Source organism: Mesitornis unicolor, unplaced genomic scaffold, assembly GCF_000695765.1.
Source record: "Mesitornis unicolor isolate BGI_N332 unplaced genomic scaffold, ASM69576v1 scaffold35816, whole genome shotgun sequence".
In the NCBI taxonomy this organism is placed as follows: domain Eukaryota; kingdom Metazoa; phylum Chordata; class Aves; order Mesitornithiformes; family Mesitornithidae; genus Mesitornis; species Mesitornis unicolor.
The window spans coordinates 12,770-31,086 of record NW_010189530.1 but is presented as its reverse complement, the minus strand read 5'-3'; the positions used below and the strand labels follow the sequence as shown (position 1 = coordinate 31,086).

General features: G+C 39.1%; 1 protein-coding gene across 1 annotated transcript in view; it reads left to right on the top strand.

Moving 5' to 3' along the window:
- Positions 1-1,488: 1,488 nt before the first annotated feature.
- The window catches only part of IQGAP2 (IQ motif containing GTPase activating protein 2), a gene marked incomplete at its 5' end in the record, with an annotated part of 25,956 nt that continues 9,127 nt past the window's right edge, over positions 1,489-18,317 (top strand). Inside the window, 16 exons of the mRNA XM_010186112.1 lie at positions 1,489-1,650; positions 2,868-3,010; positions 3,955-4,125; positions 5,610-5,693; positions 6,398-6,469; positions 6,635-6,704; positions 7,026-7,234; positions 7,943-8,092; positions 8,875-9,038; positions 9,665-9,889; positions 10,519-10,659; positions 11,010-11,094; positions 12,604-12,836; positions 14,766-14,898; positions 16,770-16,866; positions 17,725-17,866. Of these exons, the coding sequence (XP_010184414.1) occupies positions 1,489-1,650; positions 2,868-3,010; positions 3,955-4,125; positions 5,610-5,693; positions 6,398-6,469; positions 6,635-6,704; positions 7,026-7,234; positions 7,943-8,092; positions 8,875-9,038; positions 9,665-9,889; positions 10,519-10,659; positions 11,010-11,094; positions 12,604-12,836; positions 14,766-14,898; positions 16,770-16,866; positions 17,725-17,866 (2,281 nt within the window). The remainder of the gene's footprint in view (positions 1,651-2,867; positions 3,011-3,954; positions 4,126-5,609; positions 5,694-6,397; positions 6,470-6,634; positions 6,705-7,025; positions 7,235-7,942; positions 8,093-8,874; positions 9,039-9,664; positions 9,890-10,518; positions 10,660-11,009; positions 11,095-12,603; positions 12,837-14,765; positions 14,899-16,769; positions 16,867-17,724; positions 17,867-18,317) is intronic.

Below are 18,317 nucleotides of genomic sequence, written 5' to 3'. Positions count from 1 at the left end.
AAAGCTGGTAATGTGTGGCTTCCCAGTTTTTCCTGCTTCCCTGCTACTGAGACCAGATGCCTGGGCACTGTGATACCACAACTGTGGTACAAAGTCATCTTTAGTCTTCTGGAGAGCACGCACATGCTTGACATGGGTCTGTTTGTTTTAAAGCGCAGAAAAATAGCAGGATGCCATCTGGTAGAAATCCAGATGGTGGTGGTGTGCCTTCGCTTCTTTCTCAGCTGGCTGGCAGTGTACTTGGAGATTGTTCTGTTGCTGTCTAGCCAAAGGTACCCATTCCACCTTAGTCAAACCACAAAGAAAAACTGTTTTTCATGCTGAAATGCTCTCCTGCCTGCTCAGTCTCATGCAGTGCCTCCTATATGCAAGTTCCTGACACCGAGCACCTTTTTGGTCAGCTCTGGCTGGAAAAAAATGTACAGGCAGAGCACTAAGCATGAGGAGGGATTTTTTTTTTAATGATCTGGATATATACAAGATAAGAAAAAATGTTTGGTGTTTCAGTGTGAAGGGCAGCTGTGTGATGCAAAGGTAGCCAGATTCACTTAAGCCAGTATATAATGTGTATGTTCTAGCCTTATGTCCATTCACTTGTTTCTCTGTGCATGGATCTTGAATTTAGATGTGAAAGTACACCAATAAAGGCTAGAGAAGCTGTTCCTAAAGCATTTATCTTTATATATCTCTATATTACACACTATATCTTTAGTGTGTAAGGCACTTTGAAGTGGCATGTGCTGCTACACCCTGTCAGGTATGGTGGTATCAGCTCCTCCAGTGATGATGGGACCTGCACAAAGCAAAGGACACTTAAGAAGTCCTGAATCAGAGCATGGGTAACTTCGTATAATCTCAAAGTTTGAACATGGTTCACTGTACCGCTTACATGCTTTGGAAGCAAAAGCTGCATCTCTGACAAACTCAAGGTCACAAACTGGCTGCATCAGCTTTAGACAAGTTCCTAGGGGGTGAGAACAAGAAAGGATCACTTCAGGATCCTGACTAGGGTGCTGTTAGTCTTGCACGATTTTGTTCAAGGCAATTGTTTTTTATTCCCACTTTTCACAGTAAAAGTAATTGTTCAGGGTTACAGCTTGTACGCTAATGACTTCATGCATCTCTAGAAGGCTCCCAAGTGATCTGCTTGATGGCTTGCCCTTTAGGTCAGGCTGAGTTTGCGGGTACCTGCCATGCTCTGCTCCTATCCTGTTGTCATCTGGTGTGGCACCTGATGGAGGAGCAGCTGTACCTTCAGACTGCTCTATCATGCTGTGGCCACATCCCAGCCTGGGCAGAATGCAGGCTTTCTGACAAGCTTGCTGTTCTCCAAAATACTTGTCCTTGCAAGCATGAAGGGGGCTGTGAATGGGTGAAGCTGCATATGTCATGTGGTCTGTGTGTGCCAGCCTTAGAAGTCCATTATCAAAGTTGCTGGGTACATAGCCTATAAACCACTTAATTTTTTATGTCATTATTTTATCCTAGTGGCTATTGGAACATCCATGATTAACAAGAGCTTGGAGAAGGATGATTCACAACCAATCTTGATGATACTGCAGTCCAAGTTTGGATTACGAGTTATTCCAGAGTGTGCTGAAACCTACTTCAGGAACCTCTTGGAAGCCAAGAAGCTGAAAACTAGAAAAGGTAAAAACCTTTCTGAATAGGACATTTCCATGTCTCCCTATGACTGAGGCAACTGGAAAACTAGCACAGAAGAGGCTTACCTAAAACCGCTGTAAACTGAAGAACACAGTTGCTGTTTTTTGAAGTCTTTTGAGAATTGTTACACTTGCCCAAGTGCTTTTTACATTATGGTGAACTGTTGCACACATCATTCAGACCACAGTGCATGCTAAGAAAAAAGTCTAGCTATTTCCAGAGTCTAGCTAAGACTTTCTTGAGTCTCAAACTAGCCTCCGAGTGAATTTAGGGCAGCTTCTCTTTGACCATCTGTAATAGACTAGTTAATCCTCTTAGAAATCCACATTACTCCCTGATTTTCTTTTTCTCTGTTAGCAGATGAAGAGAAGGGTTAGACTGCACACTTCAGCCTTACAGGTTTCTGTCAAAGGTCAGGCCAGGCTTTGCCAGAGTGTCCGTGGCCTGTTTATGGTTGATGTGCACTGCCAGGGCAGTAGGGATCAGCAAAAGCCAGGGTTAGAATATGCCCATAGCAAGACTATGGGATGTTTTTTCACATTAGAGATTCAAGCTGGTCATAGCTAATGCAGCCATGATCAGCTAACAATTTTTTTAAAAGTTACTGTCAGTGTAGTACACTTGCATAGAGTAGATGACCATGCTTCATTCTGCAGTATTAATTTTGAAAGGGCATTTTGCACAACTGACCTTATCAGCCTTACCTTGAAGTCTTTTGTCCATGAGGAAATCAGGCTTTTCCTGCCTGTCAGGATACAGCTTTGTTTACCAAAGCACTAAAGAAGGCAATGATGTGGATATAGGAAATGTCTAGTGTGAGCTAAGTGTCAATAAGGCCCAGTATTTGGGCAGAAGACAGGAAGAATTTTTATATCACAGTCTCAGTTCCATTTATGTGAGTGATGATGGAAGATGTATAATCACTGTTTCAGGAGCAACCACCAACTTGGTATTTTGAGGTTTGGAGAAGGTGGCAGCGGCTCCCTTCTAACCTCATAGCTGTTTCATCCTAGAAGAATGATCCCAATCCACGTAACGAGATATTTTGAAAACATTCTTATTACAAATTGATCCAAGATATAGAGACTTTGCATGTAAAATGGCATTGTACCAAATGCAGAGGTGGGAAATGGGTAGGAAGAGCTGTAATTTATCAGTGTAAAATGACACAAATGTATACTAACAGTATGTATTGCCTTTAGATTCTAATGAAAGTCCATGGATTAAACTTGTAATGAAAAACATGTATGATTACTATTACAATGTGGAAACTGAGCAAGGTACTTCTGTTGCCCCTGAAGGAGTTGTACCAAAAACTTCATGGTTAACTGCTGAAGAAATCCAGGTAGGTGGCTAAAACATTTGCTTTTACTGGCAATGCAGCTTAAATATTTGAGAGAAAGAGGTAGCAAGACACGGCAATATCAAGGCAACAGACTGTGCTAGGTGAGACTGAAGATTGTGTTAGCTCAGTATCTGCTTCTGACAATAACAGCACCTTAAGTCTAAGCACAGCTCTTGTCTGATGATGATTCAGGGACTTCCTAACTGGAGGTTATAGCATCACTTTTAATGTCCACTAGCAGACATGGTAGGAAAGTCTGATTGTTTTCATACCGTTTTATATTTTTTGGACTTCACATTGGTCTATGACAAGAAATTTCATTATGCACTTGGGAGCAGGTGGAAGCACTGTTTCATTTAAATTTAATCAACTGACAGCATTCCTGTATCTCCAAATTCAACAGGATAAGTGTGATGCTTAAGCTTTTTTGCTATAGAAGCTTTGTACTAGCATGAGATATAACTTGGAACATAATAAACAATAAGTTGTGATTGAGTGATCTATTCTGATGCAACGCATCTAAGTTATTAATTTACTCTGCTGCACAGACAGCTGTAGGTCCTTCTGAAATTCTGACTGCAGAAATACTTCAGCATGCTTCTCTATAGAGAGCTCCCTGATTCAGTGGGTACTTCTAGAAGTCTGGCATCTACCAAAAAAAATTTGTAAGTATTAGGAAAGCAGAACTCTCTTAAGGTATAAAAAAACCCCTCTCTCAAAAGAGCACATTCAGCTGATTAACTGAGGCGTGAAAGGAGTTTAGTTCCTTTCATATAAAATTCAGTGGTAGCAGTGTAGCTCTTCATACTGATTAAAATCTAGGCGTAAATCAGAGGGACTTGGATAGGATGAACAGATGGAGTAAATACAGACCAAATTCCAGGAAGGCTTTGGCTTGAGGTTTTTTTGCTTATAAATTACCTTTTTCCATGATCTCTTAACAGAACATTGTTGGGCAAGTTACAGCAGATTACAGTCGAAAGCAGCTGTGGCTTGCTAATGAAAATCTAATTGTTCAGCTGCAAGCCCGAGCAAGGGGATTCTTAGTCAGAAAAAATTATCAAGAGAGAAAAGCATACCTCCGAAACCAGGAACCATCTGCCATCAAAATACAGGTATTGTTCTAGAACAAGAAGGTAACCTGGCTTGGGCAACTTTCTGTGTGTGACAGGTGATGTAGCTGATTGCTGCTGCTGACAATATCCTCAAATAGATCTGTCTCCCTGTCTTCATTAACAGCAGTTCAAACTTCCACATCTTCAAAGATGTTGTCCTCACTGGAGTAATTCTTCTTTACATAGCAAGTCTCCAGTTTTTAAGTAATGGATCATATCCACCTGCAGCCTAAGTTAATTCAGTGGAGGAGCTCAGTAACATATACTCTTGTCTTTATTCTGCGATGCTCAGGTTTTGTGTGGTACACCTAACGATACACGGTACAAGATGGGAAGATATTCATTGAGTATTGAAGCAAAAATTCCTGGCAAAGCATGACTTAAGAAACATTCCTTTCTAGACTATCCCCACTTGGAAGTGGTTTGCCTCCACTCCATGAAGTCATAACTGGGCAGGGTGGGGCAGATGCCCTGGCATTCTTGGGCTCTGGAACTATTTCTTGAGTGTCTTCAGTTTGCTGAACTCCAAAAAGAGTATAAATGAAACTTTCTGTTGAGGGTGTGAACACTGACGAACACATGCACACTTGTTTTAAATGTTGAAATAGCCACCTCCTGTTAAAAGCTATTTATTCCAGTCTTGATAAACAATTAACTCCACCCAAAATTATAGAAAAATGTACAACTGATTTTTATAATCTAGAGTAATTTAACAGTTCGTTATGATAAATACCTTTACCACTAGTAGCTGTCATTTGGATTGGCTTTTCATTTGCTGGCATGGTGTCTGTCAATATAGAGAAGTATAGAAAAATAAAGTTATTGTCTGGTTTTTTTGTGGGCATTAAAATAAAAATGGCTTGTGAAAATACAACAAATAGAGGACAAGACTGGTGTCAGTGGCTGGATAGAGTTCAAAGGCAAAATATGGCAAAGGTGTTGAGAGTAGCTGTGTTATCCTCGTCTTTGCACTTCTTGCCAAGGGCTTGCTTCTGACCTAGTCAAAAGAGAGCCAAGTGAAAGAACTGGAAGGTCATTATCTGTCATACCACATGATTCTGAGTGACTATAGAAGTCCAGAGACTTAGGAAGGAGGCCAGGCTAGAGGACTTTTGATGGATAGGTTTTGGATGGAATAGGCAAGAGCTGACCAAGTTTTCCTCTGTGTGGGAGGAAGCCAGTGACTGGAATGCTAAAGGATGTGGGTGCACTGGTAATAACAGTTAGGATGGCTTCAGGGGAGGGAAGGAAATGGCATTTGACAACGAAGTATTCATGCTGATATTGGCCAAAATTGATATGAAGTGTATTAGGGCACCCTAAAAATGTAGAGGCAAACTTACTTACACCTTAGTTATGTTTTTACCACAATGGCAGCTTTTCTGTACAAGATAAACACTTACTGATTTTAAAGTATATATGTAGACTTATATTTATTAAAGTTTCTTATTAGTAATAATGGTTTCCTGCCTTTTATAAAATAGGCTTTCTGGAAAGGATACAAACAAAGGAAAAGCTATGTGGACAGATTACAGGTGCTTCAAGGCAATGTTGCTGCTATTGTTAAGGTAAAATCTCACTGTGCTTTTGGGCCTGAGTATGCTTTATCCCTTGGCTTCTTCCTCCATCACCTGGGAATCAGGGACTAGAAGTACAAACTGGAGGAACTTGCACTCCAGAAATCTGTATGGTGTGGAAAGTTGTTTAATTGACAGCCAAAGTAAATTGCTTCTTGAAAGCTGTATGTTTGACTGCTAATGGGCTTTGCTTAACTTGACTGGCTTGTAACAGAGATTTCCTTGCACTCCCCTTTTCACAATTCTAAATTAGAAAATATTTGACCTGACAGTGTGTTATCACTTTTGTTAAAAGCTGTCAAATCTGTCTGAAAAGTGTTCATGCTTCTGAGATACTAATGGGACATTATGTCATGAGTAGACGGTAGGTCGCAGATGAGACCTTGATCTCCTGTCTCTGAAACAAACTGGTTTACAACTGAAAGCTGAGACTTAAAGGTAGAAATTACTTCCAAAAATAATGCTACATATAGGTGGTAGATAGAGCCTTGAATTCAACTTTCTGCTTTAGTCAAAGCCCATTAAGCTAGTCACTGGATTGTAGGAGTCCAGTGGTACAGTCACCTATGGCCTCAAGTATGTGAGAACAGCATGCCTGCAGAAGAGGATGGTCAGAAGCTATTTTAAAACACACACATGCAAAACAATTTGTGCAGTGTATGTTCAGGTTTTATTGCATTTTATTTAATTTTCAGATTCAGTCATGGGTCAAAATGTGGCTAGCAAAGACAGCTTACAGGAAACGGCTGCAATTCTTCAAGGATCATGTAAGTCCTTTTTCTCCATTTGGAACATGGAGCATTAAAATAGGGTCATATGGCTGCACGTGCAGTTTTGGAAATATTAGGAAAGAGGATGCAGGTTCTGCAGTGTGTTTCTGAGCAGAAATGTGCCATAACTTGATTCTTTTGCCTAATTTTGGTCTCTTCCAGATTGATGAAATTGTGAAGATACAAGCATTTCTCAGAGCAAACAAAGCCAGGGAGGACTACAGAACACTAAGTAAGTGGTAACAGTTGAATGTTGTGTATTTGGGCAGAAGTATGTTACTGTGTTCAGTCTCTTTTTTTAAAGTTTCACCTGGGATTTTTCAGTCTCTTATTGACCTTCAAAAGCAGGTGCAAGTGTTTGTAAACCAATTGTTTTACAGCAGTTTCAGATAGCTGTACTTGCACAGTATGACAAAATTATTCAACTCTTACTCTGACTGGCATAAACTTCTCTCTGCAGTTCCAAGATTTTCTGCACAGTGATCAGTTTCCTGAGGGTTTTAGAGATGCCTAGTATTATGTCAACTAACAAGTCTATTTACATCAACTATAGTTGGTGCTGAAAATCCACCTTTGACTGTCCTGCGCAAATTTGCCTATCTCTTGGACCAAAGTGACTTAGACTTTCAAGAAGAACTAGAAGTAACGAGGTTAAGGGAAGAAGTGGTTACAAAAATTCGATCCAATCAACAGCTGGAGAAAGACTTGAACTTAATGGATATAAAGATTGGGCTGCTGGTGAAAAACAGAATCACTCTTCAGGTCAGTAAGCTCTGTTCAGGTTCCCTTGGTAGTATGCACTGAACACTTTGTGTTGAAAGAGCTCAGGATTACACATTCATAGCACAGTTGATGCTGGAAGAGACCTAGGAGGTCATTTGGTCCAACCCACCTGCTCAAGCAGGGCCACCCAGGGCAGGTTGCTCAGGTGGCTTTTGAGTATCTCAAAAGGTGGAGACTCCACCACCTCTCTGAGCAACCTAAGCCAGTGCTTGAGCGCCTTCAATTAGTTAAAATACTCCTGGTAAATTGTTTTCTTTGCTTGTCTTAAGTAATTTTGTCAGAATTCTTTGTATTAGAGGTTGCTCTGAATGGTGTTTCAGTTTGTTACTGAATGTCACTCTTTGTTTTGCTATTTGTGGACAATAGTAATTGGCAGATTTTAAGCATCTTTTCTGTGGTAGAATGGAGTAGACATCTGATAATACTTGAGAACTTGTTCATTGTTATGATGAATGAATCTGTATGTGAGATCAGGTTTCCCAGACAACCATTGTTAGCAAGCCATGCTGGTGACAAGATAAAGATGTTCAAAAGACTGGTCAGTGAATAGAGCAGCAAAATATACAAAGTTGCTAATAAAGGCCTTTGGAGGAATATGGCATCTTAAATGATTGGGGAAAATGTTAATTTTTTTCAATTTCTTTTTAGTGAACAAATAATCTAAACTTCTGATCATTCTGTCTGCAGGATGTGGTACTGCATAGCAAGAAACTTAACAAGAAGAGCAGAAGTCAGCTGGAAGAGATGGTTATGGTTGATAAACAGGGTATCAAAGGCTTGAGTAAAGAGAGAAGAAAAAAATTGGAGGCTTATCAAAATTTATTCTACCTTTTACAGGTAAATCTTAATGTACAAATTAGCATGGCATCAAATTGCTGAAGGAAACTAGAAATATATGCTTTGCTTTCTTCTACTGTTTGTAGTAGCAATTCTGAAAAACTTCCACAGTAGTATGCAGACTGCAGCAAATACCTGCATCAACTTCTAGTATTTCCTGTAACTGAGAAAATCCTTGCTGTCTTTAAACTATGCAAGAAATACAGCTGTTGTTTTTTTTCTAGAGAATAACTTCAGTCCATACTGAAGCCAAAGAGAAATGTTTTCCTCAGTGTGTCTTTTAGTCCATGCAAATTACTGTCACTATTACTGTGTTTTATGTAGTGGAAAGGAAGCTGTCCACTATGCAGCTGACAGCATGTAATGCATCTGTTTCTGCTCTTTTTATCTCATGTCACAGAAGTTTTTCTAGAAGAATTTCAGATCTTCCCAGGGCAGATACCTTCTAATACTTAAGTGGGCATGTAGTCTTCTTGGCCGACAGCCATTGTCATTTGGTAGACTATCATTGTCATCAGATAGATAGACCTGATGCACAGAGGTACTGTTCGGAGACTACAAATAAAATCCTTACTTGGGCTACTTGCAGATATCCAATTGTGCGGTATTTGTTGTTTCTTATGCATTAGGATTTGGGGGGGGGGGAAAGGTGGGGAAAATTGACATATATGGGAATCGTCAGAAATGCTTCTGGTGCTCAGAGAAATGTAGAAAGATCTGCCCCTCAAGTGGGGGTAGTTTGTCCTGCACAATAGTATTTCAGTAATCTGTTTGTTTTGTAGACTAATCCCACATATCTGGCGAAGCTGATTTTCCAGATGCCACAAAACAAATCAACAAAGTTTATGGATACAGTCATCTTCACTCTATACAACTATGCCTCCAATCAGCGAGAAGAGTATCTGCTTCTCAAACTCTTCAAAACTGCTCTAGAAGAGGAGATAAAGTATGTGCACTTTAATTTGTTACAGACAGTTTAATGAATTTTTCATACCTAAAAGAATTTTATGGTTAATCTTTAAATTACTGTGCAATTGTATGCATTATTTTATTACTAGAGAAACTTGTTTTCAGGGTAAATTTCTTGTTAACTCAAGCTATTTCCAATTCAGAAAAAAAAATCTATGGTGGACAGTATTTTTGTATGATAAAATTGCTTGAAAGAATAGATTATTACTTTTGCACTTGAGTATTTAAGGTTGGAGAAAGTCTTCTTTCTCAAAGTAAAAGTACATTTTATACGTGGAGAGTGGTGGCCTATCCTGAAACAATAAAATAATATTTCATGCCCTAAACAAGTATTTTCTGACCAAATATTTGGGCCTGAATCAGGTATATATTAGCTGCCACTAACTATGCTGTGTTCCAGGGTCATTATTGTAACACACACACAATTCAAGTAGTAGTTTCTATAATCTTCTTTTATATGAAAGCCTGGAAAATAGGCTGTATAAATATATTTCAACTTATAAATAGCATAAGTTTAGAAGTGTGGGTTTTGAAAAATGTTTTGAAAACATGGATAACTGCATACAAATGTCAGATCTGAGAACTCTCCTGTTCTTGATACAGCTCTAAGGTAGACCAGATACAGGATATTGTCACTGGAAACCCCACAGTCATTAAGATGGTCGTCAGCTTCAATCGAGGTGCTCGTGGACAGAACACATTGCGTCAGCTCCTGGCCTCAGTGGTGAAGGAGATCATGGAGGACAAGTCCCTCGTAATCAACACTAGTCCTGTGGATGTGTACAAGTCATGGGTAAACCAGCTAGAAATGCAGACCGGGGAAGCCAGGTGAGTGAGGAAGCTGAATGTATTGTATTACTTAAATATTTGAGGGATCTCTCTGTTCTGCTCTCCCTTTCTTTCTCTTGCAAATTGCACCTTGTGCCCATGCATCCCTTCCTATCTTCCTGCAGCACAAGGAAATTTTTTGGGGAGAAGTGCTTGAAAAAGAGGTACTTAGTTATGATCAACAAAGTTTGTTACTGTCCTGGTAACAAGCTTCAAGAGCCAATTACTTAATCTACAAATGTAGTAGACTATGCTATGGAAGAATTTACAGCCTTTTGCCCAAGCTTTGCAACAGCATGTTAAGAGTTTCCTGGGCTTCTGAGGAGCTATGCTGGGACTGGGAGGTAGAGATGCATGCATTGGACTTTTTAAAATCCCTTTTTAAATTAAGATTGGCCTTTCATAATTACAAGAATGTACATGATGGCTTGTGCAACCCTGCCTAAATGGACTGCTCCCCTCCAAAAAAAGGAAGCTAATGCATCTGAGACTTTTGTTGCTTAGCCAACTTCAGCTTCATTTGTCTGTCATTCTTTTCTGTTCACTGATGATGCTTATGAATTTTTTTTAAAAAAAAAAGCATTCTCAAATGCATTTAGCCTGATTTTTAATGTCTGTTTGCTTTGCAGCAAATTGCCTTATGATGTAACCACGGAACAAGCATTAACACATACAGAAGTGGTTAATAAACTCGAATCATCAATTCAGAGTTTGCGAGCAGTAACTGACAAAGTTCTCACGTCCATATTCTCTTCTCTCAATATGATGCCGTAAGTGCTAAGACTCTCCAAGCTGCAGTTCATGCACACAGTGAAGCTTTACTTAAACTCGGTGATGGAGGTCCTTTCAAGTTACATTGCTTGTGATATGTGCCTCTCGAATTACTTCCCCAGTAGAGGGAGTGGTTTCTCCACTTCTATTCTGCTTTAGCAGCCTCGTGAATGTCTCCTTGTACTTGAAACTTCTTTGATTTTCCATCATCATCTCATTTTGTGTTTTAAGTGGCTGAGGAAAAGGCCAATAACTTGGCTGACTAGAATGTGGGTGGGGTTTTTTTTGCCTTTTTTTTGTTTCATGTAAGTCTTTCCATTATTTTCTTTTTCATCTGTTCTACATGTAGTTATGGAATGAGATATATAGCCAAAGTTCTGAAGAGCTCGCTCCACGAGAAATTCCCAGATGCAACAGAAGATGAACTATTAAAGGTAGATCTCTGAGGGCAAACTGCTTGATACTAAGCATTCTAAGGAACTATGAACACCAGCATTTACAGAAGGAATTTGATGCTTCTGATGTTGTAAAGGGATGGTGGAAGGGGAGAAGAAGGGAACTCTGTTGCCACAACCTTTATCTGGGTGCTCAGCAATTCTTATGGAAGATACTGCTCAACCTGTTTTGGACAGTCAGCTCAGTAACTGTTCTTAGAAGGTTGGAATCTGTCTGAATCATCCTGACTTTTGGTTTTGTACTGCAGTCCTTACCACCAGCAATCCTTCAATGGAAAACACTGTGTAAAACAAATTGCAAGTAGATCATTCCATTCCATTACACCTATTCAAGAGGCTCATAAAAGTTGTAGGAATGACGCTTGTACAGACTGAAGAGTAAAATGCAAGTGTTAAGCATGGTACTGGCACAGTGCCCATCTCTAACCTACCATAACCATGGTGCATCTTCAGACGGCCTAGGGGATTTGCTCCATGACCCTTCCAGCCAACTGAGAGACTGACAACACGCTCTCAAATTAGAACTATTTGCACTTCAAAAAAAAAAAAAAAGCATTTAATCAAATGGTTCTAAAATTACAGGCCATTAATTTCAATAGGTCTTTCTTATTTTCTTTATTATCCTTCAAAAATACTGTTCAGTATTTAAATATATATATATAGGTAGATAGATAGATAGATATATTCTGGTGCCTAGAGGACTTCAAACTCCTCAGCTGAAAATTTTTTTCTGCTTTTGTGTGTTTTAACAATGTGTTGGAAATCCTGGCAAACAGCATTTATGGGGTACTTCTGTCCATCACTCCAGCATTACAGATTAAGGCATTGCTCAACTTAAAAAAAAAAAAAGGTAGCAAATGGGGCATAAGGCACCCAATTGAAAGCCTTTAAATGTGTAAGTTGGCAGTTCTGCAGGTGACCACACATAAGCTGAGGCAAATTACAGAAAGAAAAGTCTTGCCTGTTTCTGAGACCAAAATTACTTGAAACCACCATCTGTACAGTACTAGTTACTGCAACATCATTAAAATTGCAGTTTGGAAAATCCATTCTCTAGTCTTCTAGGGCTGCACACAGTCCTTATGAGCAACACTGGGTCCTTTGTCAATGAATACATTAAATGCTGACAGATATCTGTAGCACTTCAGAGAATGAGCATCTGGTGCTGAATCCTGCAAAATCTAGAAGAAAGAAGAGCTGTATTTGTCTTTGTGTACACCTTGATACCTTGCATTAGCTGACCTAAAGCTAGCAGCAAATTGAAATGTGGTTGTAAAAGTCTGTAACTGACTTTCACAATGTTGCAAGAGGCACATCTTCTAAAAGACCACAGACTTTTTCAGTTAGTTGCATAGGTAACATGTATGTCTTAAGATTTCTTCTAGCACCAGTTTCTATGGTTTAATTCAGAAGTAGAAATTATTTTGTGTTTTTGTAAAATGTAATTACTGTGTGCAAATGTAAGATTGCTTAATATTTTTCTTTTAGATTGTTGGCAACCTCCTGTACTATCGCTATATGAACCCTGCCATTGTTGCTCCTGATGGTTTTGATATAATTGATATGACAGCTGGGGGCCAGATACATCCTGACCAGAGAAGGAACCTAGGTTGTGTGGCAAAAGTCCTTCAGCATGCTGCTTCTAACAAACTCTTCGAAGGAGAGAGTGAACATCTGTCATCTATGAATACTTACCTCTCACAAACATACCAGAAGTTCAGGTATGCAAAGTCCTCACAAGTACCTACACAGAAAAACCTCCTCTAGGATAAGTAAGGTAGATGAACTCCTTGTATAGGAATTCCCTGCTCCGAGCTAAGAATGTTGAGTGATCTGCCACAGAAATTCTCACTGCTGAGGAAGTTGAAGCAGAAGTTACATTTTATATTTCTGCTTGAGCATTACTTTGATAACTGATCCTCTCTACTGGCTTTGTTGCAGTAAGGCTTCCTTGCTGCAAACACACATTGTAAGAGCTGCATGACTTGATTCATTAGCCAGCAGAAATAATGTGGTGTTCTGGTCCACAGGACAGCTGAATGTTTTGTCTGAGGAAAAAACTTACTGATCAGGAAAAAGTTGCATTTTTTGTTTTTATTGTCTCATCGTTGCCAAAAGATTCCATGCAGATTTTATTCTTTCATCTTACATGCTCTTAGGAAATTGCATGTTGTGCTACATTCTGGGACACAAGTTCTTTGGGATTATTGCCCATCTTTTTGGGTAGTTGCTATTATTATCTTGATGTGTTGTTCTATCTCACAACAAGCTCGCTTTTGTAACATCTGTCTTTAGCATATCCCCATTGTGATGGTAAATTCCCTGTTCATACAGTAGGTTTCCTTGAGACATCAGCCATGAACATAAAGTTACTTAAAATTAGTCATTCTATTTATTGAAGTATTTAAAGGCATGACATAAACATGAAGAAAGAATAGGGTAGAACATGTTATAGCAAAAATAAGAAAGACTAAAAACAGAGCCTACACTAGTTGGTGCTTTGATCACTACAAAAGGACCACCTTGTCTAATTAAACTAACTTTATACCAAACTCAGTCTCTGGGTGACTACACTCCTTTGACACCAATGGTGGCTGCTCTCAGCTGTCTGTTCCCCTTGTACTCACCCAGCAACTGCAATTGCAGTATTAACTATGTTAAAAGCTACCAGCTGTGTGATCTACAACTTCCTCCTGCAGCAATATTCAGAAATTTGTTACCTGGCAGTTAAAACAGTGCTTCATTTACTTGAAATTACTATTTTCCTGCTAGTTTCACAGCATGTCCTCTCATCCCATTATTGTGGGATTTGGTGAATGAATTCTGTACCCATCTGATCCCGCACCACTGTGGTTTTATACAACTTGATTGTATCCCTCAGCTTTTCTTCCTCAAGCGGAGGGATCCCAGCACTATTTTTTTTTTAATACCAACTTTAAAGGTCCTTTGAGCCTGAAACAAACATCTTCCTCAACAGTGCTGGGCTGGCACAGGAGGGCAGGATAGCTCTTGCAGCTTTCCTGTAGGCCTCAACTAAAAATCTGCTTCTCCCAGCTGCTCCAGTTTAGGTCCTCTCACTTTGGAAAATTAAGTTGTCCTCTGACAGGCTGTCTGTGCATATCCCTGAAGCTGTCAGCATCTTGGAGAGACACCGATTGTCACCTGGGGAAGCAGGTCTCAGCTCTCGATGCATGTCCTAGTCAAGTCAAAGTAATGCTTCTATCATATTTCACAATTTTTCCTCTCAATATTTGTGCATTTATAAATAATATCACATTTGGAGCAGCTCGGTTTCTGAGTAACAGCAGTTTAAACATTTGTAGGCCAAGTGGTAATTCTGTGCAGCTATTTCAGATAATTTATTCTCAGCACAATTCATGCCACAGTGCCTTCATAAAATTGGAGGGTCTTTCTGTGGAAATCCTTTCATAACTTCTGGAGCATTAAATACAGACTTAACTTGGTAAATTTTAAACACTTCGATATCAGCCCTCATTGAGGGCCTCCAAAATGTTCCTTTAAACATTAGGTGTAGATTATAAGACAAATATAACTTATGTCAAATACTTGATTGTGGGGTTTTTTTATTCAGGCTAACTAAAGTGAGTTTATTGGGGATGATTATTGAAATCCTTCTCATTTTCTCTTAGGAATTTTTTTCAAGCAGCCTGTGATGTTCCTGAACCAGAGGAGAAATTCAATATCGATGAATACTCTGACATGGTGACCCTTAGCAAACCTGTCATATATATCTCCATTGAAGAAATTATCAATACTCATTCAGTAAGTCAATGCAAATATACTGGTCAACAGATTAAAGTGTGTAGATTATTAAATACTTGCAAAAAACAGTCTCTGGGGAAGGCTTATTGTTCATTCTTCCTTTCAAAATAATTTCTTCAGTTCATCTCTGAAATGGTCTGGAATAGAGTATTATATTTCATTTTTCCTAGAAGACTGCTTTCATGTAAAAGCATCATCTTGAACAACAATCAGAATGTAAGATTTCCCAATAGATGGGAAATAAATGTTCTTCCCTCCTATGTGGCATTTCTAACTTATTTATACTCACAAATACTTTCCTGTCTTTGCTAAGAAAATGGCACCAGTCTGAAGAAGCTTCTTTGACTCTGGGTATAGAGGAAAATTCAGTGTATTCAGTGACTCTAGCATTCTGTTATGTGTTTTGTTGGAAGCAGATGCAAACATCTGATTTGGAAGGACTGAAGTTGTGGCACCCTGCCAGTTCTTTGTCATGGGTAAAGAACAGATTAACTGTGGTCTGTAGTATGACTCATTAGCGTGCAAGTTCAATGTCTACCACATGGTCCTCCTAAAGCTGGGATATTACCGTCTGTTTCCTGGCTTGCAAATTCTCTTCCCCCCACACTGCCTCTTCCCACCCTCCACGCTTCAACCCCAAAAATATTGTCAGATGCACTACGGGAAAGGTAGAATATCCAACTCTCAGTACACCCTGTTACAAGTTAGCTTCACTCAAGTGAAAGCTAATAGCCTAGTCTGCTAAAAACATACACACCATGTTGTATTTGTGTCTATATTTTAATTATTTAAGGCTTAGACCTATGCCTGCATGTTTATGATCAGTAGTTACACTTAAACACTAGTCTTGGTTAAATAGTCCTCTCAGTAGGGCTGTTGCATCTCTAATATTATTTGAGCCTAATGTGACAAATATTACTATACTATTTTATGTTAGCTGATAAAATACTTTACAAAATAGGCAGTAATTTAGTGAAAGTAAATTGCAAAACAAAGGAGGTCAAAGAGATTGTGTCAAAGAGATCACTATGTACACTTGCCTGCCTAGGGAAAGCAAGGAATTAGGTCTAAGGACAGTATGGTTTATGTGTGCAGTACATTTACCAGATGGACCTCCTTGTACCATGCTATCTCTTCCACCAAAGCTCCTCTGGGAGCCTAAGCCTTTATCTGGGTTCTTATCCCACTACACCTTCACTGCAAATATAAATTCAACTTTCCATTCCAGTCATACAGTTCAAAATAAATTAGTTGGGATAGCAGGAGATGCATAAATATCTTGTCTGTTGTCATGTGTTGTTCAGCCTCAGAAAAAGCTCTCAAACCTGACCTTTGTCATCGTGTCCCATGGCACTTGCCTAAGCTTTATTGTCATCACACACCTCTGTAGGGTGCAGCTGGAATGAGGGACCTGTTAGATTCAACAGCTGTGGGTTTTAGCATTTCCCCATATAGCTCTTGCCTTTGCCCCAAAGAATTTGTTCTGTTAATGTTATATTTTTTCACTCTGTGTCTGTATAGCATCAATTATGGTGCAGTTTTAATCAGTTTGAGTAGCATTTCCCAGCAATTCTCACAATAGTCTACGTTATGTACAGTGTGAGGTAGCTGCTACACATAAGAGTGAGAAACTTGTTTAAAACAAGTTAATAGTTATGGGCTTATAATGCTCACTTCTGTCTTGTAAGTACTCCCAAAATGCCTTTCTTTTCTGGACTTAGGCTTTTTATGCTTCCCTGCCTTCGGTCCTCTATAATCCTAGTAACCTGTGTTTTTCAGCATTTAGTCTCCAGATTCATTTGCAAGTATAAAGCTGCTGGGAATGGTTTGGGAGGTTTTTGGTGATGACTTCAATTTACATTTGTTTATAGCTGCTATTGGAACATCAGGATGCCATTGTCACTGAGCCAAATCTGAACGAATTGCTGGAAGGGCTGGGACCTGTTCCTGATGTGGAGTCTTTCCTTGGTATGCTGCTCTTCGTCTTTATGGTTAAATAGGGATAGAATCAAATGGGGGCTTGATTTAAATACTCTCGTATCTCTCATGGTAACAGTTTCTTTATTTACTATAGAATTACTTTCTGACCACTTCTTGTAACATCACCTCTTACAGTTGAACCTTCTTCTAACTGCTGTATTCACTTTAAAGATTAGTGATGTGATTCCCAATCTAAACATTAATAATGTTTGGAGCAGACCGATCCAGTTCTGCTCAAACTGCAGATAAAAAACAAGTGATTTTTAATGACTCTATCTTTAGATTTGTTAGTGTTGGCTAGAAACTTACAAAAAGTGCATGGAGAATTCTTAAAACAGCTATTTTTAGTTTTGACACTGAATTATCCAAATTTATTATAAAGTTATAAGGAATAAATGTGACTGATAATTATTTTGCCTTAATTGTAGTAGAATGTGAACTGTTCAGAAAGTAGCTACAATGTCATAATAATACCAGCTTCCAAGTGGAAGCCTGTTAACATAGCTGCTACTCTTTCATTTTTCACTACCATTGCACATTGCCACAAAGGATATTAAATTGTGTTCTTCTTTGAGAAGACATGTTAGTCTCTTGCACGTCAGTAGCTTGAAAATCAAGAACTGGTGGAATTTCCAAAGTATTCTAATTGGGCTTATAGGTAGCAGGCTTATGGTTTTGATTGTTCAATGTCCAAAAAAGGACTGCTTCTAAATAGTAGGAATGGGTGTCCTTTTTAATAAACTTTAATTTCTGATGACTTACAGTGATTTATCTAAGTTCTTGTTTGCTTCATGCATTGAATCTTGGGAAAGTTAGACAACTGAAGTAAAAGATATTTCCTTACAGGAGAAGGAGCTGTTGATCCCAATGACCCTAGCAGGGAAAGCACACTGAACCAACTTGCAAAAACAGAGATTTCACTGTCTCTGACAAGCAAGTATGAGTTGCGAGAAGGTGAAGATCGGGATCTCAAAAGTCTGATGATAAAGTAAGTTTTGCTCAAAAGCCTACATTCTGGTGATGCTTTTTGTTTTGGTTTGATTTTTTTTTTAAGTTGCTTTCACCATGTTTCTCTGCCTAAGTGCATTTTTGAGAGAACGAGGGTACTCAGTTTTCAAAAGCCAGTTTGTGTGCAGTCCTACTCAAACTTTTGTAAAAGTCGGAGAAACTGTCAAATCTTCCAGAATGTTTGTCTTCCTCTAAGCTTACTGCCACTTGTGTCTTGGACCATAACAGGATCATTGTCTAACCTAGTAAGTCCTTTTTCATAAAGCTGTAAAAGCATACCCCTTTAAAACACCACAGCCTTGGGAAAGCAGGGATGAAAAGTAAGTGGTCTGGTCCTCTAAGGGATAGACAGTACCACACTGTCCTCTCCTCCCCCTCAAAGGAAAACACTTCCCTGACCTACTGCCACCAGGCATTTGAACAGGATGTGA